The sequence below is a fragment of the Vitis riparia genome, chromosome 18 (genome assembly GCF_004353265.1).
Source record: "Vitis riparia cultivar Riparia Gloire de Montpellier isolate 1030 chromosome 18, EGFV_Vit.rip_1.0, whole genome shotgun sequence".
Classification (NCBI taxonomy): Eukaryota; Viridiplantae; Streptophyta; class Magnoliopsida; order Vitales; family Vitaceae; genus Vitis; species Vitis riparia.
In genome coordinates this window covers 7,880,132-7,904,843 of record NC_048448.1, presented here as the reverse complement: position 1 = coordinate 7,904,843, position 24,712 = coordinate 7,880,132, and the positions used below count along the sequence as shown (strand labels likewise).

At 36.9% G+C, this 24,712-nt stretch overlaps 3 protein-coding genes across 3 annotated transcripts; 1 reads left to right on the top strand and 2 right to left on the bottom strand.

Moving 5' to 3' along the window:
• Nucleotides 1-663: 663 nt before the first annotated feature.
• LOC117907246 (probable protein phosphatase 2C 63) lies at nt 664-5,210 on the bottom strand. The gene is made up of 4 exons (XM_034820720.1): nt 4,627-5,210; nt 3,935-4,308; nt 1,746-1,982; nt 664-1,367 (listed from the first exon to the last, which is right to left on the bottom strand). Exons 1-4 carry the CDS (start codon nt 4,880-4,882, stop codon nt 1,098-1,100), a joined length of 1,137 nt encoding a protein of 378 aa, XP_034676611.1. The 5' UTR covers nt 4,883-5,210; the 3' UTR covers nt 664-1,097.
• Nucleotides 5,211-7,892: 2,682 nt separating this feature from the next.
• On the bottom strand, nt 7,893-12,480 carry LOC117907433. The gene is made up of 5 exons (XM_034820968.1): nt 12,058-12,480; nt 11,797-11,911; nt 10,894-11,532; nt 10,591-10,771; nt 7,893-8,447 (listed from the first exon to the last, which is right to left on the bottom strand). Exons 1-5 carry the CDS (start codon nt 12,132-12,134, stop codon nt 8,422-8,424), a joined length of 1,038 nt encoding a protein of 345 aa, XP_034676859.1. The 5' UTR covers nt 12,135-12,480; the 3' UTR covers nt 7,893-8,421.
• Nucleotides 12,481-16,441: 3,961 nt separating this feature from the next.
• On the top strand, nt 16,442-23,008 carry LOC117907434 (protein arginine N-methyltransferase 2). Its single transcript, XM_034820969.1, has 3 exons — nt 16,442-16,794; nt 20,707-21,102; nt 22,516-23,008. The coding sequence occupies exons 1-3, from the start codon at nt 16,521-16,523 to the stop codon at nt 22,827-22,829; spliced, it is 984 nt and encodes a 327-aa protein (XP_034676860.1). The 5' UTR covers nt 16,442-16,520; the 3' UTR covers nt 22,830-23,008.
• The last annotated feature ends 1,704 nt before the right edge of the window (nt 23,009-24,712 follow it).

Sequence of the window (24,712 nt, the reverse complement as noted above, 5' to 3'; positions counted from 1 at the left end):
TAAAAATCATGATAAATTATCGAAATTTCAATGAAAATTTTCGCTATATTACCATGGGTTTTGTTTGTTATTAAAAATCAAAAGTTCATTCCAAATAAATAAATATTTTTTTCTTCAATAAAATGAAAATAAAAAACGCATAGTGCCATTGTGCTGTGGGATCCACACTAGGATTTTGAGGTTTGTACTTTGTAAGAGTTGTTGATGAGTGGGTACCGGTTTGTTTGTCTTCATTTAATTTGTCCTCCCGGAACCGGTAAATCAAATATACCAACAGTACTGTTGGTTCATATTGGTTTACCAAAGTCAGGATATTAGTCTGCTGTCCATAAACATCTTAACATTAAGAGTAGTGTGGCTGGTGAAATTTATTTTTACTTCATGTTTGATCTTGCTGAATGATGTATGCAGAACAACTGTGTCGGCTTGATTCGGGTCTGGCAGATCTTGGCCTGCCGGAGCCCTGCTTGCCATTCGGCCAACAATCACAGGAATAGCTGAGAGTAAGAATCATCTAAAAGCATTGAAGTCTAGCCACTTAGTCACAGATCATATGACATACCTTCCATCCATAAATCCTGGTATCTTAATCTCACCAAGGCTTGGCCTTGTTTTTAAGGAAGGAAGCAGATTCAACCAAGAGTGGTAAACACACTAACAAACTAATAAATGATCGATACTCCAATTGAACAGCCTTAAATATGAGAAAAATTCCGTATGCCATATTCCATTAAAAGAGCAAAAATGAAAATGCAAAATGGAGACTCAAACCTTATGACATTTGTACTTCCGGGAGCCTGCCATACCAAATCCATCTAGCCAATCCAAACCATCATTGAAAACTAATACAGAAGGAACTCAACCAAAGCAACCAAGTAGAATGCGGGCCAGAACCTGAGTCTTAAGTACTCCTCAGCAAATTGCATCTCTGGCATCCCTCCTAGAGGCTCCATTATGTACATGGCTGTTTTTTCATAATATAAACTATCTATCCATTGTGCGCTTGATGCACCTATTGTATAAATACGCTCTATCATAGATTATTGGTTCTATTCACAAGCAAATCCATCATGTACCTTTGGGTGAGCTTGTTTGTTTCAGGAATCCATATAAAGTGGGTCTTCTGCTTCATCCACATTGAGAGAGTAGATATCAACCGGAGCACTGATGCAGTCAACAGAGCTTTCCTTGAATCTACTACCACCAGCTGATCCGTGGAGGTGATCTAGATACATCACAATAACAGTGATGTCATCATGGAAGTGACGCCTCAACCCTTTACTTGTCTTTTTCAGTTCATCGTATTTAATCTCGTTTTTCTTTGCTGCCTCCTGAAGAGCAGCTGTGACCAATCGCTTGGCTATTCCCTGCCAAATATTTTAGGAACACAGTAACGTTCTGTCATAAACAATGTGGAAAGTTCCCAAAAGTGGTTATGTGGAGTTGAAGTGAGGTACAAATGAAAGGCCACATCATGAATGGAAAATGGGGTTAGCCAATGACTCGATTGGATTTTTGAGAAATACAAGATCTAAAGTCATGGTTGGTGGAGCTGTCTCAAAGATTTAGATGCTCTAAGTAGAAACAGAATTTGACCCAGAAAAAAGAAAAAACTGGATGTGAACAAATCAAATATCCAGCAGTTTGAAATTGAATGTGATGAAATCCAGATAAATTTATCACATAATAAATACTGAGGCATTCTTTTGAGAAAGAAATGGAGAAAATAGTGAGAATACACTTACAACTCTTGGGTTTTTGTGGACGATATCCACAACTGCTTCATCACTCAATTGCTCCCAAAGGCCATCTGATGCAAATATCAAAAATAAGTCCTCTGCTATTAACTTCCTCACTTGAATTGAGGGTTCTGCAGTCATTACAGGTCGTTTCAGTGGAATGGGATATCCAAACTGCTGGAAGAGGGGATCTCTGTTAAACTCAGGTTTCTTCAAATATATGTCTCCAATAGATCTGGACACCTAGAAAGGGAAAACTTATAAGGAAACCCTCTCCCACCACTTGTTTGCTGAGTGGGAACATCTAATTTAGCATCAAGAAGTAAAAGCAAAAAAGTGTGAAACATTGATAGTGTTGCCGTACTTCAAAGTTGTCATCCATAACTACCATGACATGTCACTACAAAGTTGAATGGACTTGTTTGCAGAGTGTGAACATTTGATTTGGTTTAGTATCAACTATCAAGAAACAAAGAAAAAAAATTGCAAGAGAAAGATGATCATTTTGTTACACTAAAAGGTTGTCATTAACAACCATTATCAGTGTATCCCTCAAAAGTTGAATGGAAAGGACCCTGAATTTACTATTGGGGTTAACCAGGCAAAAAAACGAATTCATTATCACCCCACAGCTTTATTTATGTCTCCAATTGAATATGAAAGTGGAGGAATTCGCATACTTGCCCAATAAATTTCACCCACTATTGGCTATTAAAAAAAATTAAAAGAGCCCCCTAAAAGATGCAGGTCAGGACCACATATCCATGGCAACAAGCAAAATTGTTAGGCATGATAGTCTCACTAACAAGAAGTAAAAGGAGAAAGTCTTGTGAATCCTATCACAAAATTATACTGCATGAGGTTTCCATGTGTGGACCCCATGAACATTGTATAATCCTTTTTCTTTTAGTTGCATTTAGCATGGGCAGAAAATTGAAACCTGGAATTACTTTATCTGGCCCTTTTTCTGGCAAACAATGTGACTGGAAATAATGGCAGACAGGATACTCTAAAGTCCAAACAGACAACACAAAGACAAATAAATCAAATAACAAAATAAGTATGGCTTATTCTCCTATGGAGATGATTTTTCTGCTTAATAGGAACTTCCAGGAGTGATAGAATAACCATGGCAGAACTTCCAGGAGTAATAGAATAACCATGCTAATAGAAAATTGCTAACTCTTTTGATTTCGTTTTGGTTTAGATACCTCTCTCACAACTACAAACAGATGCAACTCTTCAGTAACTAAAGTAAGAGCTAACCTTCTACCTTCCCCTACAATTCAGAAATCACTGACATGCAGCATGTTTACAGTTAGACCATTCGATGCTATCAGAAGTTCAGAAGATGGGAATCCTGAGTCTAAATTTGTTCTCTCCAAACCTGACAAATTTGTACTTTCGAATTCTAACATTTTCACTAAATACAGAACATGGAGCCAATGCAAATCAAGATTTAAAACCAAAAAAGAATAAAGATTACTAAGCATATGGCATATTTCCCGAATAAATGGAATAGAAATGGAAGTCCTCTACTCTCTTTTTTTCCCATTCCTACAATGCACTTCCTAATGCAGAAAGTGTTTGCATCCATCAGTAGTCTTGAGATGATAGTGGGAGGAAGAAATAGTAATGCATCAGAAAATGCAGTACAAATAGAAGAGCCAGTGCTTGAGCAAGCTGGCATGGAAGGACATGAACCAGCAAGAACATAAGTATAAACATGGGCAAAAAGATAAAGCCACAGATCTAGTGAAGTTTGTACCTAAGAACAGTAATCCAGGTAGTAATGCTTAGAAAGGAAGAAAATTCATATGATATCCAATAGATTAGTTTAATACTAATATAAAGCAACAATACAAGAGACATAAGATGAACTTTAATATAACTACCTCTATGGCTCTAACAAACCATGTTCAAGCATTAGTAGAAGAATCAGAAAGGCTACATGGGAAGAAACCAAATTTATGAACTTCAAAAGAAATCCTATGTTGCAACTTTGACCACTACACTCTTATGCCCCTTTAAGAAATTGGATCAAATATAAATCAAAATAATCACATTGCTGCTTATGAGATGTAACCAAGCTAAAATTTCATCCAGCTAGCACTAAAACATAAAGCAAAGACAATAAGCACCAGCAATTCAAATTAATCCTTCAATGACAATAATGATAGGAAGTATTGGCTTACCTGAATTATACCCTTAATCCGCCAAACTCCACGATTATTTACAACTATATGCGCATCATCTGGATGGAGTGCTTCAACCTCCTTCCTCACCTCTTCATCTCCAACATTATGATCAGTGGATAATCGTTCTGCCACTATCATGTTCTTCCCCCCTCTGGAGACTCTCCGGCCAAGAACCGCCCTCGAGTCCCCAAGATTGGCCACATACAACACATCATTAGAAATTACTCCAACAAGACAACACGATCCGACCAAAGCAATCTGCGGTCGAGCAGGCCAAGATCGCTTCACCAAATGCAAGAATTGCTCTTCAGTGTCATCGAATGCCTTCTTAATTATATCCGTAGACAATCCGCCTTGCTCCGAAGCGAGTTCTATAAATTGAAATTTTACAATAATTAATTCAAAATAAAATGATCTTATAGTTATAACTTTATTTATTAGGAAAATTACAAAATGTTTGGTTGCAGAGAAAACCGAGGAAAAAGAAAAGAAAACAAACTAAAAATAAACTTTGAATCTCATGTTTATCTTGTTTTGGACTTCAGGGGAAAAAGAAAAAGAAAAAGGAATCGTTTCAAGAAAGCCAAACAGCAGTAGAGCCGTAGTTGAGACTTGAGAGGAGGCTTTGTTTTCTTGGGCAGCCAAACATACAGTGAGCATGGTTTAAAGGTAAGGAGAGAAAATATTACTTTGGAGACGGGGGAAGAGGTGACTGTTGAGGAAGCGAGAGGCCTCAGGGCCGCCGTGGCCGTCGAAGACGCCGACGAAGGTAGCGGAGGGACAAGTCAAGACTTGACTTTGGTCTTCTAGAGAAGAATTGGCTTGAACAACGGCTATGGACAAGTCCCCACACGGATGAGGCTTCAAGTCCATGTGCCACAGCAGCTCATCTCCGCCTCCCCTTCCCAACACTCTCTCCAGTTGCCTCCAACACTTCCTCAACATCTCTCACAAGTCACTATCACCACCGACTTCCTTTATTTTCCGATGATCAATTCAATTCACTGTATAAAATTGAGAGGGAGGGAGAGAGAGAGAAAGAGAGCGCGCGATCAAAAACATAAGATGGTCGGGTGTTTCTTTTGTTTTCGTTTAGTTTCGAGTTTTTAACGAACAAATTCTGACACTGGCTTCCGTATCAGGGGTTGAGTGAGAGATACGGTGAGTTGACTGTTGGACCAACTCTGCAAATCAAAATCTGAAACGCTCATTGCGTAGGAAACGAAGAAAGAAATAACGGGCGACCAGGACCAAGTCAATTACCGAGTGGAGAAATATCTTTTTAAGTCTTCGTTTTGTATGGACTATGGAGGTGGTTGGGGCACTTCCAATGGAGTGGAGACATGAGAAAAAGTCCCTCCAGCCCCGGAGTCAGGCCTGTCCCCACTCCATCAACAGGGAAAGGTTACGACACAAGCCCTGGACCCTACTCCAGAATTAAAGGACAATAATTCCAACCCTAATGGTTGCTCACCTTCCATCATTAATCCCCCTTTCCATCCTTACAACTTTTCTTTTCTTTTCTTTTTAAATTTCTTGTACTAAAATTATACATGAAACTTTAAAATTTTAAACGTCTTTTCTTAATTTAAAATCATTTTTTCTTTATTCCAAAATAAAAAAAATGGTTACGTCATTTCACCTTGGTAGACTGTGTCCACATCCAGGCCATGGTGTCCATCATCCATGGTACTTTATGCCCCACAATTTCAAACATCGAGGGCATTATTAACAGTGATTCGTACAACAACAAATGTTAGGTGATAAGCTTCAATTTGATCGTCTTTCTGGGGGCACAGGATGATATTTTTTTATGGTTCATGAATCGTGTTTTGCATGATTTTGAATTAGAGTCATCTTCATAGCTTGTTTAATTTTCTGCTCATGTGGAACGTGGGAAAGTCCTTCAATCAATTATTAATACAAAAGGCAAGATGAAAAATAACAATAACCAGGAAATATCCCAGAAGCCTCTACCCTCAGGTTTTGCTTTCATGAGAAAGAAGGCAGCCTTAAATTCCACAAGTCTACCCTGCAAGTCGATGGAAGTGGTTCACCAATAAATGTGTGTTCCAATTTCCAAAAATGCCCTAGGATTTTGAAGTACAATAATGCTTTCCTTTAAAGAAGGGTTCAAGTCTTTTCGTAAATAATTGACTATTATGCCCACAGGGCCACAGGTAGATACAGGCACACCATCGTCTTGTATTAGTTGTTTACTTGTTTTGAGGGCTGAGGGCTGAGGGCTGAGGCCTCTGGTCCCTCTCCAAAACCTGGTCAGTGGTCATGCCTTTTGACTGCAATTAAAATCAACCCATGACTGACGACTTTTCCTTGCTCTCCAATCGTTCCTTTCACAAATCGCAAATCATTCTTTCTTTGTTTTTACCCTCAAGTCAACAGAGAAAGCAACCACGGTGTCTTCCATGATTATTAATCGGCAAGACAAAGATAACAATGGAATGAAAATTAAAATAAGGTTTAGACACCCTCATAGAGTGCCAAAGTAATTAATTTTATGCAGGACCTTTGCGCATTTCCACGGGTCTTTTTTGCCAACTTTTGATTACAGAGGACCGAAGAAAATTTTACGTCTCATGAGAATTCTAGGCTTTTTCACAATTCCCACTAAACATTCATTCTTTCTCTATTTTCTTGATTTTGATAACTTCAAACTTCACAATTCCTGAATTCCCGGCTTTTTTCAATTTCCAAAATGCATTGTTTTCTCTATTTTGCCCTTGGAAGCGGGCAAGTAACCGCCGCCCGGGGGAGTCGATACCAGCTTCCAATTCCATCTTCCGGTCTTGAAAGCCCTTGGCTTAGTGTCGGCGAAAAGAAGGGAGTCTTTTATCACCCTGTTCTACTTCGATTGAAAGAGGTTTCGTACAAGCTAAGAGTATGGAGGGAACCCACTTTAACGCCACATCACTTGGTACGAGGTGGATGGGTCACGAATCAGGATAAGATTCCTTAATTTATATGCGAACATACACAGGTGCCAGTATAGTTTGAATTATGACCTATAATTCATTAACCAAGGCGGTCCAAACCAACAGCCAGAGGGGTTGGTGGCATCTTCACCTTTCATTTCATTTCAATCATGCACTCCCTGTCCCAAAAATAAGCATAAGTCCACATCAGATATAAGGGTGGACTTATAATTCAACACGCCCTTAATAAAGTTGCAGGAAAGACCTAGTAAATTGCACAGGGATGATTGATTTACATACAGTTAAAGCAGATTCTAAACCCATTCAACATACCTTTGTACTAAAGGTTAGGGAAGGTCCATACATAAGGATGCCTAATTTTACTTGCCTGTACAAATTTCTTTTTCAATTTGATGAACATTTCAGCTAAAAAGTGCAACAAAAGCACATCACCAATTTTGCATCCAAACATTTCTTAGGGTACCAATTGTGTGACGCACAGGCTCTTCAAGGAAATCTAGAATACCAGACACCCAATCCCTTTCAACCAAAGACCAAGAGAACAGTGGAATGACGCAATCTGTTTGTGCCAATCTTAGGCTGCAAAATAGTTGTTCATCCACAATTGACGTCTTTCATGGTTCAAACTTCTCACTCCAAATTACAATATTACCCATCTTAAATTCAAAGTATTTTTCCCTGAGAACTAAAAAATAAAAAGAAGCCCTCGTTACAAATGATATTTTCTTTTCTCCAAAATATCAACTTAAAGAAAATTGAGACTCCGTCCCAGGTACTTTTTCTCAGAACTACCAAACAAAAAGAAGCCCTTACCACAAAATATAGTTATTTCTCCAAAATATCAACTGAGAAACACTTGGAACTATGTGTTTGTCATCCCTATTTAAGTCATAATAATAATAATAAACCGATGCACAAATAACATTCAAGCATGACTCCTATTCAATGGGCATCACATTGTGATGGAAAGAGAGAGAGAGAGAGAGAGAGAGAGATTTGGATATTCAAAGCAATAAATTACAGATTTCCATATATTGAAAAAACATGATCTAACGCCAACTTTCTGCTTGCTGCTTGTCTATTAATACTTCTTCCTATCCACAAGTGCTAGTTGGTTATAAAGAGAATACAAAAGGGAAGGATAGGACTTCAGACCTTGTTCATGCTACATGAGTTATACTTACAAAAAAATAATGCAGTCCCAGGAGGAAAAAAAATCATATGATTTACATGATCCCGCAGGTGGCAAAATGGTAGCACTTTCTTAGTTGACTTACAACTCTTGTTTGGCTTTCTTTTGCCATCTCCTTGACTAATACTGATTATACAACACAATTTACCCTTCATCAAATATGTCAAAAATGGAAAAAGAAATGCGAGGGAGAAGTGGTTGCCAGGAATTTATGGTGCAATCACCCATCATGTCACATGAAAATGACCAAAAGGACGCTCATCTTCATCCTCTGGCAGCATAAAGGACTTGCAACACCATATTTGCAAGAGCGACGTGCTCAACATGCAGCTCCTTTTCTACATTGCATACAATGCAATCAAAACTGCAGAAAGAACCAATTATACAATATAAGCTTTCCACGAACTGAAAGAACCTTTCACTTAGAATCAAAAGTGCTTTTAAACACAACTTAATATGAGAATGAATTGTGCATATACAAAGTCAATATTACATTTGGAAACAAATTCAACAAATAAACCTTTTAATGCCATTTGAATTTGTCTGCTATTTTTCTTGGTGGCCTTCAGATGAGTTTACTGCACAATTTGTTTTGATACCATTCTTAAAATAATTCCTAAAAGGAGGTGGTACATTTAACTGCACAATTTCTAGGAAATAATTTGAACTAACTTATTTTTCCAACTTTACTGTTTCCACACAGAACAATGGCTTATGGACCTAAGTGGTAGTTTAATAAATTGAATGATGATAATGCCAAAAGCATATAAGATCAAAGCTTATTTATGAATCTCTTGAGTTTCCATTGTAACTTCAGTGATGACATAAGGAGCTAAAATGGAGTTAAAACACAAGTATAATACTAGGACGGCAATCAACCCTGTATGTTCAAGGAAAGATTGTATCACCACCATGTATCAAACACATTAACACACATTCGTTAAAGTGAATGCATTAGGACTTCCTACTACATAAGAGAAGACTTGCCAGGGACTTCCCACTGCAGTAGGACTTCCTTCAGCTTCAAGAAATCACTTAAAAGCTAAATTACTAAACTACAAGGACAATTAATATAACGGCAACTGGGTATTGGATACTGCACAAAATACTAGGAGCACGATGAACAAAAAGAGTAACCATTGAAATGCAGCAAAGCTTTATGAGACCTGGATGTCTAAACAGCCAACCACATCTGAGTTATTTCCCCGTATGCATAACAGGCTTGCTTGAACCAAGAGAAATTCTATCATATACCCATAACACAAAACATGGTACCAAGGAACAAACAAAAACTGGAGGAAGGAATCCAGAATCATCTCACAGGGTGTCAAGCCAGCATAATCTCTTTCTATGAGTCGATCTGTCAAAGTGACCCTGATTCTATACAGAATAAGTTCAATTAGTGTTATCTGTAACATTCCAAACACCTCTGAATTAATCTCTCAAGATATTGATCAACAAAACTATAGCTCTCAGTATGGGATTTGAGGCCTGAGGAGAACCACTTAGTTGAGGGGAACGCTGTGTTCACCACAATTTTTTATAGTGCATCATGACTTGGCAAAAGAAACATGACTGAAATTTTGTTTCATTTTGGAGTAAAATCTTTTTAGTACTCCCTGCAACATTCCAATACTTCTATATGAAGCAAAACTTTACTGGCAAATTGTTTAACCAAGAAACTGAATTAGCATGTATTAACATACATGGCCAAACACGAACAAGTGAAGAACTAATGCGCAATGTTCCAAGAACTATCAAAATGAGCTATAGGGTGCCCATAACTCAGACAAGGAAGCTGTAGCTTGGGTTCTCCCTTTAATTTTTTGTGTCTTTCTAACCCCAAACAAAACTAAACAACATCATCTCCTCAATTGAACATACACATACACATGAACATGTTAAGAAGTACGTCCTAGACAAGACTAAAATCTGACTCACAAGATGCATAGTTCACATTTTGTGAACTGCACCTCTAGGTCGAACTTCAGGATGTTTTTCTAAAGCCTCACTTCAAGACAAGCCTGAGGCATAACCCACGCCCTTTTTAAGCATTAGAAAGAACATTAAAGGAAATAATGAAAGAACCAAAAGATGATAGAATATAATCAGTCACATAGAACCTTTCTAACTAATCACACTCAATTGCCACAATAATCCAAGACATTTTTTCCACTCATAAAAAGGTAATAATTTTTTTTTTTTTTTGATAGACAAAAAAGACAAGATGAAATTTGTATTACGGCAAGCTGCAGTTGTTGCTCCTTTTCTCTCTCTCTCTGGCAGTGGGGGTGGGGGGGATTGTCAGACAGCAAAAAACAAACCAAAACACATTTAAGCTTGTAAGACAATTTTAATCATGTCTAGATAAACATTGTTCCACCTCAATAAACAATGGTGCAATGATTGCTGAAAATCATAATATTGAGGAAAAAAGGTAAAGGATCCATATACATATGATAAATGTGTGAAACAAAATGTTCCTAGATAGAGTTAGGGAAACACACCAATCAAGCAAAGGAGAGCGATCCAAAATGCCACTTGAATAGGCCGACTATATTGCATTTGATACTGAGACCTTTGAAGCTGTCTTTGCATAGCTCCATACCAGCCATAGAGTTGTTTGTCATAACAATCATCACAGCCATCTAGACAACTCTTGCCTTTTTCATAGCATGTACTGATGCCCTATGGCCAAAAGAAAAAAAAAGGACTATAATAATCAACACACAATATTAAATATAAGAATCTGGCTGGAAAATCTACATATCAACAGTGTTAACTAATGTAAGGATGGATTAAATACTCACCGGACTAATCTGAGGCCGTAGGAATGCGGAATCACCTTCTTGATGGTGATCCATAACCTTCAATTTCCTGAAACCATTCTTTGGCCATTTCAGCTTGGATGAGCAGTCCATGGTACACAGGAGCCCCGAGACACTTGGTACCTTTCGAGGTGGTACATAAGGTTGCCCATTGAACAAGCTCTGTTGAACACCATCATCAGCAACTGCAATCTTCCAGGCACCAATGTCGGCATTAGCACTTGCTGTCCTCCTGTGTCCAGTCAACTTCTCCTCTCTGGACTCCAATGAACCCCACTCAGTTAAATAACATGAATTTTTGGGACATTCAGGCACTGATTCTTCATCCACCTCTTTTGGGTTCACAGTTTCATTATCCATTCCCATGATTTTTACAGTGGTTTTGTCTTGTGATAGTGCTGGTCCTGTCAGAAATAATGCAAGTTCATCACGTTCTCCTTCATCTAATCGCACCCAAGGGATTGATGACCTGCCTTCAGAGGCCGCTGATTCTTGTAAAGAACTTTCTATTGTTGAAACCTGGTTTCCAATTGCACCAATGAACTGACAATGCCTGTCTCTTGCATCGTCAGCTGAGCTATCTTCATAAGTAGACCCAACAGCCCGCTCAAACTCCTCCAACTGCATTCACAGTGCAAAGGAAAAGGAAGAAATAGCAATTCCAAATGAGATACTGGCTTGATTCCCATGTGCATTACATCACAATCCTCATAGCATAGGAGCCATTGACCACAATGCCCCAAAAGAGGATAGGATGCATTGTTTCCCATGCGAAAATATGAATATCTAACAAAAATGACACATTTGGATCCAGATTCCACTGTTCTTAATGTGCACAACGCATATAGATACACATATACAGGGAGAGAGGGAGAGAGAAAGCACCTGCCATTTGGTAGTGCCGAGGGCAGTGTGTAGGTCCCTTTGGAGTTGCTCAGAGTTCCACATTTTAGAAGGTTCCTTGGAAGAGTGGATCCATGTTCTATATGTAGATGCCATCCTTCATAAACCAATAACAATCAAACCCAAAACCCAAAATCATTTCACCGGTTAATCTTATGCCGCAAATGAAAACTTCAAGAAGATAGAAATTATAAACTGCAAAGGGAATGAACAAATGAAACCAAAATGAACAACAATCGGTACCTGTCTGCAGATTCCTGTACTTCCTCCGCCGCAGAGAAAAAGGGATCCTTCTCCCATCGCTCAAAATCCGATCCCATCTCAATTATCCCTTGTTTTAATTGAAAAAATTAAAAATAAAAGGCGAAACAAAAAATTGGCAGGGAAAAAAAAATCGGGATCCTTGAAGAAAACCCTAGATCATTGGGAACTTTTAATAGCGTGAGAAGATTTGGGGAAACATGGAAAGTGCAGATAGATGGATGATTGGGAGAGAGATTTGGGCTGTTTGGGAGGTGCACGTGGAGGTTGGAGCGCGTGTCGCGGCTCAACTATAATATTATCGTAATTCGTAGGCGGATCACAGCGGTCATACGATCAAACTCGGAGGCGTCGTCACTGACGGTCAAAACTGGTGTACCACAGCCACCGGACATGCCCCTCTGCCATTTTCCACCCTCTCTTTTTTAATATTACTTATGAATACATTATGGGACGCGGTTAGGAAGCTGCAACTGCAAGCCGTGTGATGAATTAAATTCATAAATTTTTGTGGCAAAAATAGTAAAGTACGTGGGCAGGAGGGGTTCTATGTGCAAAATGCTGTCACTTTTTATTACTGCATGTTTCCTATTTAGCATTTGAACCTGCACTTTTGACTGTTAGAGAGTTCCAGAATCCATGATCCAATGACATAACCCAACTATTCGAGTAATACTAAACTGAAGAAGCTTCACGCATATTTTTATTTTTTCTTTAAATCATGTTGATATAAAGGGATGAGAACCGTCCAACAAGACAATATTTTATGACGCCTATCTTGTATGGTTGATCAAATTTATTAAATAGAGGAAAGAATCGTACTTTGATGTTGTTTTGGCTGAGCTCTGAAGATGCCCAAAAGTTTTCATTAGCGCTGTCTATAAGAAAGTTTCAGCTCATCCCACTTAGTTAGAACGAAAAACCAACACTCATATGCTTATACATCGGTTTTAATGAGTTTTTGATATTAGAATTCATAAGTTGTATCATCACTTTCAAATTGATCAAACTGAAGATTTTTGGGCATCTTCAAGCTCCTAAAATCAATTTCATAAAATAACATGAATCACATCATGAAGAATTTGTATAGTGATGATTAAAATAATTTTAGTGATGGTAAATTGTATAATTCATTACCAAATTTCATTATGATTATACATGCATGCAAAATCAATTTGAATTAAGTTTTATTTTGAACTTTTGCTCTTCGAGTGAATATCACTTAAGAATGGTGAGAAAAATCCATTGGATTGGATCTATAATTGAATAGGGAGGGGATGAGGACAAAGAATTTATAAACTTTAAATAAATATAGGATTCTATTCCTAATCGGAATTTTACATAAGAATGAATAAGTTGTTTTGTGCTAAATCAAAGTTTGATTAATCTCAAATTTGATAATTAATAATAAAATAAGATTTTTATAACGTCTTATACTAGTTATAGTTTTTATTGTGGAACAATGAGAATAGATAATAAGAAAAACAAAACAACAACACACGAATTTACGTTAAAAAAAAAAAAACCTTAAAGAAAAACCACAAACAAAAAAGAAGAAGATTCACTATATCAAAAAATTGATACAAGATGAGAGAATTGTAAACGACTACAGTCACACACACACACATATATATATATATATATGTATAGCGAACAAAAGCGGGACACGATAATTAATGTGTATTCAAATTATAGGAAATAGTGATTATTGATATACTCATATTGGTGACGTTATTGTTGTTGTGATCAAATAAGTAATACCAAATTAAATATGTTTCTATAAATATTGAAAGTAATTAGAGTTGTAATTATAGGTACTTTATCCCTGCACTACCATTACAGACCCAAAAAAATCTCATAATTTTAATTTCATTACATATGTCACAACGTGAGCTTTTCGAGTCAAACCAAATAGAATTCGGGTCAATCTATATCTTGAGAGACTGATGCAGAGATGCTTGGAATGTTAAGACTATATTAGTTGAGGTTATTCTGTTTAGAATCAAGATTGCTTTGACAGATCGACTGACACAGAGAGATTATACCGCTTGCCACCCTGTGAGATGATTCTGGATTCCTTACTCCAGTTTTTTTGGTTTGTTCCTTGGTACCATGTTTGGATTATGGGTATATGATAGAACAACTTTTGGCTCAAGCAAGCTTGATCCGTATGTACACTGGGAAATAGCACAGATGTAGCTGACTGTTTAGACATCTGGGTCTCATTAACCTTTGCTGCATTGAAATGGTTACTCTCTTTATTCACAGTGCTTCCAGTGTTTTGCGCAGTACCCAATACCCAGTTGCTGGCATATTAATTGGGGAAACTTGTGTTTGGGCCGGTAATATCACAATATTATGAGATTGAAAACCAACTTTTCATTTTATTAAAGTACAGCTTGGGTCCATATAAGCCATAGTTCTCTGGAAACAGTAAAGGTGGAAAAATAAGTTCTTCAAGGCAGAATTATTTCCTCTGAGACAAAATTATCTCTTCTAAATTATGCAGTAAGGTTATTAGTACACTAGGATCATACATCTTATTATTTTTAAATTCTCTTTATAATTTGATGATTTCATTTTTTCAATTAAAACTTGTTGTCAAATTTTTTTCTAAATTTATTTTAAAGGTTTTAAGAGGGGTTAGATAAGTTGTTAGAGGTTATAGGTTTCAAATTATGCTTTTTAAGCACTTCATAGTGTAGTCAGTTGAAGCATAGTCTAGTTGAGTTCCAATCGAGGGTTGGTTGAAGTTCCGACCTCCAATAGTTGATACCCAATTAGGAGATGTTTCGGCTTATATTTGTTGATGTAATTTCCATTACAGATATACAAATATTCTTATTCGTTGATTGAAGTTTTGACCTCCAATAGTTGAGATCCGATTGGGAGATGTTTCGGCTTATATTCCTATGAATGTAATTTTCATTACAAATATACAAATATTCTTATTCATTGATTTATTCAATGTTGAAATTAGGTCGGCTATTAATGTGGGTATTTTCATTTCCAGAGTAGGATCTACGACCTTTTATGGATGTCAACTAAGTATCATAAGTAAATTGCTCCTAGTTGTTCAATTATTTGACAACTAAAGTCATTCTTTGATAAATGATCACTATCAGTCAGACTCAACAGAGTTTGATCAATCATTTTCTTTATCATTAAGGAGGAGAACATCCTTTGAATAATTAAAATCAAAACAATTGGATGTCTGACTTAGGCCTATAAGACATGACTGATCAATAAAAATACTTCAACACTCCACTTTTATCATGTATTCCAATATCTACTTTCCAAACCATTAAATACTCAATGGATAATGAATCAGTCTAACTAGTTGCTTGATTGATTGACCGCCAAACTTATCTAATGGTTAGTTTGGATTCCAAACCTTATTTAAAAGCTTCAAACATTTTTGTTTTATAGTGCAAAAGTTTTAAATTTTTATGAATGTTATTTAAACATTGGAGAAGTGTTTTTTAGTGCATTTTTTTATTTAAAAAATTGCATATTCATTTAGTATACTATACACTTTAATGCTAGTTTTTTTTTTTTTTTTTTTTTTTTTGTATCATTTGAGTTTAAAATTGTACTACAATTTTGTAAGATCATTTTTTCTATCATTTGAGTTAAGTGTGGGTATTACTTGAAGAAAAAATCTAAATGTAAAATATTATTTAATATTTGCCAAGTGGAGGATATTACTTAGGTAGTTCAAAAGTGAAATATTTCTTGAAAAATTTATAGTGCTCATTGGAGCAGAAAAATCCAATTTTAAAGTTCAAAAGTGTGTATTGAAAGTCTTAGATTAGTAAAACTCTCACTTGATTAGGAACTTGAGTAGGGTAAACATAAATCGAATTACGCAAAATCACTATAAAATCAAGAGTTTCAATTTCTCCTCCTTATGTTTTATATCCTATACTCAATTGATTTCCACTATACATATTACACATTTACACCCAATTGTCTCTTGAATTCATATAATATAAATTTGTAAAAAAAAAAAAAAACCATTATATTATCCACCTCATCTATAGGGCTAACATCCGCTAATAAGAATTTATACCCCGATGGCTTTGTTGTCAAAGTTAGGGATGCGGGATAAATTCACAAGCGAGAATGGATATAAATAAACCATCCCGTCCCCGTCCTATTTATATTTCTAATATAATTTATTTCAATAAAATCATAAAGTAAGGTCTAATATGATGAATCTTCAAATAAGATATCAATGCGTCATTTGTAGCATGATATCGGAATATTTCCACATGGTCCAGAGAAAAATTGGATGGAGGAGTATTTGTATATTTTTCATATTTGGTGGTACTCTTGGGAAGGAATAATTATTCGAATGGGCTGTTACTTATTAGTTATTACATTTTTGGAGCTAGGTTTTTCCTAACGGGAAGTGTATCGAGAGGAAGGGCGCGCGTGAAAACATGGAAGAAGGGGAAATGGTTTGTGAGGCGGCGAGGAAGGGCGACACTGCCAAACTGAGAGCTTTGATAGACTCCGGAGCAGACGTTTCGTTCTTCGATGGTGAAGGCCTTAGCCCACTCATGCACGCGGCCAGGCTCGGCCACGCTGATGCTGTCAAGATTCTGCTCGAAGCTGGTGCTCCCTGGAACGCACTCTCTCCTTCCAATCTCTCTGCCGGCGATTTCGCCATGGATTCCGGCCACCAAGAAGCATTCGAAGTCCTCCTCAACGCCGGTACGCTATGAGCGCATTAAGCTTAAAATCTTGCAATTTATATTCCTATACTTCTCAAGAGTCTTCATTCCAACATTTTCCAATACACAATATTCATCATACTTATGCTTGAAATTGGTAATAATGACTTTTATCCAGAGTGTTTATAAGATCTGACCCGCGAGATACCAAGAAATGAATGCCGTTGTGATGGATTTCTACATATTTTGAATGCCATCTTATAGTTTTTTTGATAAGTAAGCACAGAATATAGTTGATAGCTCTTTTATATTTATGCCTTTGATTAAGCGTAGATAAATCCTTGGAATTGGGTTGCCTTAAGTTTTCTGCCTTCTGGATATTTCATTTTGTGCATTGATTAAACAGGCATTGGATGCCAGCTTTCAATTTTTGCTGCAGTCTCTGAAATCAAGAAAATTTAGAGACGGCGAGTTTTTCCCTTACCACTGCTCTTCCATTCCCAATTTGATGTTTTGTTGATACGAGACTCATTGAGTTCATGTTAATGGAAATGAGAAATAATAATTACTTGAACTTTATTTGTTTTTTCAAGAGGTCCTTTGCATAGATATGCATATAATATCATGATTGGGCCACCTTAGTGGTAGATCTTGTTTAGTTGTTTATACTATGGATTTTGTGTTGTAACAATTTTTCTGCCATAGGTTTTACCATACCTGCTCACTGTGTAACAGTAATAGAAAAAATCAGCTGATAAATATTTCTTACCCTCAATGGAAGAGAAAAAAAAATCATTGTGATTTTCCATGGGCCAAAAAAACTTAGCTAAACCATAGCATGACAGACAAAGGACAGAAGATTCAATGTCTTTAAGTGTGGCTCCGGCCTAGGGGTCTGCCTAAACTTGATTTTGGTCTTCATCTGAATATGTTAACAGCTAATGCTTCATCAGCAAAACCCTTAACACTATTGATTATCAAAAAAAAAAGGAAAAGCAACACTGTATAAGTGGTTGGCTAAAGTTCTAGCCAATAGGTTAAAGAGGGTGGTGGGGACGGTGGTCTCCAAGGGTCAAAATGCTTTTGTGCAAGGAAGGCAAATTCTATATGCTGTTTTGGTGGCTAATGAAGTTTTAGATTCGGTTTTAAAAAACAAGGAAGAGGCAGTGTTGTGTAAGCTGGACATTGAGAAAGCGTATGACCGTTTGGAATGGTCTTTTGTGTTTTCAGTCATGAGTAAGATGGGGTTTGGGGAAAAATGGATTAGATGGATGAAGTGGTGTATCTCCATTGTTAGCTTCTCCGTTTTGGTGAATGGGTCTCCCTCAGGTTTTTTTCAAAGCTTTAGAGGTTTAAGGCAAGGGGATCCTCTCTCTCCGTACCCTTTTGTGTTGGTGATGGAAGCTTTTAGTAGTCTCCTAAGGAGTGCAGTAGTTGGGGGCTTTGTGTCTGCTTGTAAGGCGAGAAGCAGGGGTGGTGAGGAAGTTAATGTGTCACACCTTTTGTTTGCTGATGACACTTTGGTTTTTTGTGGAGCTTCCAAGGTTCAATTGCTGCATTTAAGCTGGATTTTAATGTGGTTTGAAGCCATGTCGGGTTTGAGAATTAATCTTAACAAAAGTGAGCTTATTCTGGTGGGTTGTGTGGATGACGTAGAGGATTTGGCTGCAGCTATTGGTTGTAAGGTTGGAAGTCTTCCAACCACTTATTTGGGGTTGCCTTTAGGTGCGCAATATAGATCGCTAGCTGTTTGGGACGGTGTGGAGGAGAGAATGAGGAAAAAATTGGCTAGATGGAAAAGCCAATACATATCCAAAGGAGGCAGGATTACATTGATTTGGAGTACTCTTGCTAATATGCCCATTTACTTTATGTCCATGCTCTCTATGCCTAGAAAAGTCAGATTGAGGTTAGAGCGAATTCAGAGGGATTTCTTATGAGGAGGTGGGGCTCTTGAGAGGAAGATTCATCTTGTTAGGTGGGAGTTGGGGAGGAGCAAGGGGGATGGAGTTCAAAAGAAGCAAAGGGGGGGGGGATGGTGTGGGGTTGTGGAAAACTCTTAGGAAAGAATGAGAAGTTGTGGAAAAGTAGGCTATTTTTTGTTGTGGGGAATGAGCAAAGGGTAAAATTCTGGAAAGACATTTGGTGTGGGGATAAACCTCTTTGTGTTTCTTTTCCCTCTTTATTTGTATTGGTTGTTCCAAGGATGCTTGGGTTAAGGATGTATGGAAGTGCAATGAGGGTGGGGGAAGTTGGAGCCCGCTGTTTTCTAGACTGTTTAATAATTGGGAGTTGGACGAGATGTGCAGTTTTTTTGTGGCCTTAAATGGGAAGCAAATTCAGCAAGGGGTGGATGATAGGGTGATTTGGAGAGAGACTAATTGTGGGAAGTTTTCAGTTAAGTCTCTCTACAAATCATTAGTATCAGGTCATCCAATCTCCTTCCCTTTGTCGGCTATTTGGAAAGTTTCAATGCAGCCTAGAGTGAGTTTTTTTAGGTGGGAAGCAACGTGGGGGAAGACCCTCACCTTGGATCAGCTTCAAAGGAGAGGTTGGGCTCTAGCGAACAGATGTTACCTTTGTCAAAGGCATGAAGAATCAATTGATCACATTCTTCTCCATTGTGATAAGGCAAGAACTCTTTGGGTGCTGCTTTTCTCTATGTTTGGGGTGCAGTGGCTGCTGCCAGCCACGGTTAAGGAGATGCTTTCGGGGTGGAATGGGACTTTTGTGGGTAAGAAAAGGAAGTGTGTTTGGAAAGCAAGTCCTTTGTGCCTCTTTTGGACGGTTTGGAAGACAAGGAACAAAGTTGCTTTTGAGGAAGAGGAGCTGTCAATTCAAAGACTTAAGTCTTCTTTTGTTTATTTTCTTTGGTCGGAGATGAAGAGGTCTATAAAAGATGGTCCCTCGACCTTAGTTGATTTTGTTGGTTGGGTGGCTTCCCGTTAAGGGTGTGGGTTGGGATGCTCTTCGGGCCTTGGCATTCTGCTAGGGAGCGAGGGGCGTTTTTCTTTTTCTTTTTCTATTCTCTTTCTTGTATTTTTAGCCACTACTTCGGTGGTTTTTTAATACAATCTCTTTATTTATCAAAAAAAAAAAAAAAAAACAACATTGTCAAGTAAGGAGAAGGTTTTTTTTGCTTCTTACCTTTTCACCTATATTGGGCTTTGATTGTATGCTTCTTGTGTACTTGCTACGCCTTCTCTTATGCACTTTTAATACATGCCTTCCTTTTTCCTATAAAAAAAAAATATAGCAATACTATCTACAACACTGCCTATCATACCGTTGTGTATTTTTTGGACGGTTTGGAAGGAGAGGAATAGGCTAGCTTTTAGGGGGGGGGGGGGGTGTTGAGTATCCAGAAATTAAAGAATTTTTTTGTTTGTAATTTATGGAGCTGGGCCAAAGTGTATTTAGGCGAGGAGTCTCTCTGCCTTATTGGCTTTTTGGAGTGGGTAGCATCCACTTAAGGGGAGGTATTTCTTTTTTTTGGTCTTGTAGCTCCTTTTTGAGGCTTTAGTTGCCTTGTATACTCCCTGTATGCTTTGTGGCTTTTAGCCTTTTTCTAATGCATATCTTGTTTACTTATCAAAAATAAAATAAAATGAAATCATTGAATAGCCTAGGCAGTAGTGAGCTGATTTTAACTCTGTTCTCAGGTTCAATTTGAGAACATTCATAAAATGATGTGATACGGAAGCTCTGGTACAGTGCCCCTCCATTATTCAGCTTCTCTGGATTGTAGAATTGTCATAAAAGTAACATTTTTGCTGCTAGTTTATTTATGTGTTTCCTCTATATCAATACACTGATAAATAGAATTAATAGATGGTCAATGCATCGTCACAAGCACAACTCATGCCTGTTGCATGTCTGGATATCATACAGTTCACAAAAAATGGGATTTCTATCTCCTTAAATTTATGAATGGATTTCTTTTCTTGAATAGGGATTCAAGCTGAATTGATCCTAGGAACAATCACAAGGAAAGCAAATAAAAATGGTGATTCTGATGAGGATTACTTGGGAGATAGGATTACTTTTAGTGAGGATAAACTGATGGATTCCAATAGCAAGGCTATCATGATGGCTTGGGAGAAACCATTGATGGAGGCTCATGCAAAAGCTGTTTGCTCAGGTGGTGGTCACATATTGAACATTGGATTTGGAATGGGTCTTGTGGATACAGCTATTCAGCAGTATAAGCCTGCTACACACACCATCATTGAGGCTCATCCTGAAGTTTACAATCGTATGCTTCATACTGGTTGGGGTGAGAAGGACAATGTGAAGATAATATTTGGTCGGTGGCAAGATGTTCTTCCACAACTCGAATCCTACGATGGTAACTCAATATTCAGCTGTTCTCCAATCCACATTCAATATGTCTCATGGTGCTTTTATTTATTATTATTATATAAAGATATTTTATGTCTATTTTCTATTTTCTGTTTATTTTCCTTTTCTTTAAAGTTCACACCTTAGGATGTCATTGTGAGGGTTCACTTTTAGCCTCATCTTAGGGCATGTTTGGTACGTTAGAATGGGGAATGAGAATGAATATTTTGTTTCCATTCCTATTCTTCCTCAAATAAGAATGAATTTAGTAATTCCAATTCTTGTGTTTGGATGCATATATGAATGTAAGGTTGGAAAGATAATTTGTTTCTATTTCAATGTCGAGTAAAAATGAGAATGAAAATGAGTAATAAATGTATGCATATAATGAAAAATTAAGAATAAGGGACTAATGATAAGCGATAAAGTGTTTTCCCTCTAATAAGATAATCAAGTGTTCCCCCTTAAAGTACAAGAGCTATAGATAGATTAATATCCAAAATTTTATAATATTTATAAAATATATAAAATCATATAAATAATATTAAAAATTATGAATTTTGAATTATTATTATTTATTTTTAACAAAATAAATCAATTAATGTTGATATCTATATTTTTATAATATTTATAAAAAGTTATAATTTATGATTTTATTATATTATTAATATCTATGTTACAAAGCTTTTGACACTTTTTTGTATGATAATACCGTACATTGATTGTTTGCTGCCTGTCTTTCCTTCGCTAACACTAAGTCATATTTTAGCACCCATGAATTGTTCCTCTGTAAATGCCTGTAACATGCAGTACAGTTGGTAGCCTGATCATCTTTTTCTTTGATGAGTATAGGCTGATTATCATCTATACAAAATGTAATCACGTTTGAATCTTCCTTATTCACCAACTAAGTACCTCAAGTCATCAGCTGATTTGTTTGGTTTGCACTATTTCTTAATGCCATGCATTGGTTGCCTGTCCTTTTTGTTGGCAGCATGTATAACTGTTGGTCGGTAAACCTATTTCCTCTGTAGATAGGAATTAGGTAGGCATTTGGTACTGAAGAAAAACTAGATTTAGAGAATGGTTAGAGAAAACTCCACATACATGTTCATAAGAAAAGCGGTGCCTCATTAAAAGAAAATCCTATTGCATTCCAAAACAAAAAAAAATTGGTCCCTACGTTTCTGTCTCAACCACTACTACATTATGAATTGTTGCAATAGCATACATATGTATGCTATACCGGTTGTTTACTCCATTTCCTACTATCAATTCAGTATGCCCAAGATTTCCATGGGCAAAGCACAGGGCACTTGAATGAATTAATTAGACATGTAGTGCAAATTGTTCTTTTCTGCTTATAAAGTAAATTGATTTTACTTCTCAATTCTTTGATGTGTTGGTCGAATCCGGTCAGGTATTTTTTTTGACACCTATGGAGAGTACTATGAAGATCTTAGAGAGTTTCACCAGCATCTTCCTACATTGTTGAAGCCTGGAGGGATATATTCATTCTTCAATGGCCTCTGTGGAGGTAATGCATTCTTTCATGTTGTTTATTGTCATCTAGTCTCTCTGGAACTTGAGAATTTGGGCTACTCAACACAGTTAATTCCCTTGCCTGTTAAGGATTGTTTGGGAGAAGAAGTTTGGGAGGGTGTCAAACACAAATATTGGAAACTAGATACCTATTACCTCCCTGTTTGTCAGTCTTTACAGGATTCTGAATGATGTAGAATTTGCTTTGTTTCTTTAATTATCTTTTTGTTTTAAATCTCCAAAGTGCTCAAAATAGAAACTGGAAGTCTATTCTAGTGATTCTATAATCCTCCATTTTGTAAGCATAGATGGTTTGGAAACTATAACAAATAATTCTTATAAATTCTCTGGCATATTATTTGCTTTCTGCATGTGGTTTTGTGTATCTCCTATATGCTCAAGTTGTGCCCCGGTTTTTGTTGGGTGTGTATTTGTACACTTACTCTTAATTTTCCTTCCCCTGCCCCACAAAATAAAAAAAAATAAAATAAAATAAAATAAAATAAAATAAAATAAAGGAAAAAGAAAGAAAGCAAGAAAGAAAAAGGCTTTTGATTTTGCGGTATACAGCAAAATACACCTTTTGGCATAACTTAGAATTTATTGTGTATGTTCTATATTGATGCTTGATACCTGATGACTTGTGAAAATGAGATTTCCATTAAAGATAAGTGTACCTCTGATAATCCATGAAAGTGAGGTTTCCATATATGATTTGTGAATATATTATAATATGGAAAATGATCTCCTCTTCGATGTCTTGTTCAAAGGCATAGGGAATAGGTGTTCAACTTAGAAGCCTTTTCCAACCTCTTAAGATGGCTCTTGATCTTTTCCTTGAAAAAGGTCAGCCATGTAATTTCTTGAAACTATCAAACTGGTGCATAATCTCTGGGCTCAGGGGAAGTATTAATAAGAACTCAAATTGCCTTTTGGTGGTTGAAATACATTTGGGGTGAAATTATCTGGAAGGCAGGATGTTGGCAATCATAGATTATGAGGAGAGCCCACAAACTCTCTACATAATAGCCATCTCTTTATCTTACTGTGCTTCAGTTTCAAGTTTCTTAGATTTCCCCACTCCATTTCCTATAAAAACGATTTGTACACTCCCATTTCTTATCAAAAAGGATTTGCATACTTCCATTTCCTATCAAAAATGATTTGCACACTCCCATCATATTGAGGGGGGCTCTGTTCTGTGAACAATATTAATCTTTTTTAATACTATTCTGTTTTATGCAATATACTCTGCACAGAGGGATAAGGAAGAAGGGAAGGGAGCAGGTAGCTTTTGGTGCCTTTGATTCGAGGGCATGTCCTTTTTATCTAGTATGAAAAGAAATGAAGTTATAAATGGATGTCTGTTTGTAGATTTTTGGAGACCAACCTGGCTTGAATAGAAAAATTCTTATAGTGCCTTGAGTATTATTATGGGAATAGGAATTCTAAATGGCTTCTATAAGAAGACTTTCATTTGATTTCACATGCCCCTTGTTTCTCCTTGTACATCTACAGAATATCATTAGTAAACTTGAACACTAGACCCCTCACAACCTCATCCCAACCCACCCTTTTTATCACCTGAATTTCACATTAACATCCATGGATATTAGTTTGCAAATATACTGCATGATTCCAGTAGGGAAGAAAAAAGTACCAGGAGTACATTCAAGGGGCCCCCTTGTTCAATTAGTCGGGACTTCCTTGAAAAAAAAAAAGGAGGATGTTTCCAATCATTAGCTGAAAAAGGATCTGAAAACACCCCGGAAACTAAAGTTGTTGTACTTGTAATAATTCCAAGAACTTGGTTACCTATGGACTGGCCTTCTCAAAGTCAAATTTCATTTTCCCTGGTAGCAATTAGTTGTGATACCTGTGGACAAGTGGCAGCCCTGATTTCATCCGTGGTTTGCTGCAATTGAATAATTCAGTGGAAGAAGCAAAAAGGTTGCAGACAGGAAATTTCTTTGTCCTTGATGTGATCATATGGATGCTATGCGCCCAAGAATTGCCTTTTGCATTATTGGGGTGGCAGAACATAAACGATGCGTATTAGTTCAAGAACATAAAGA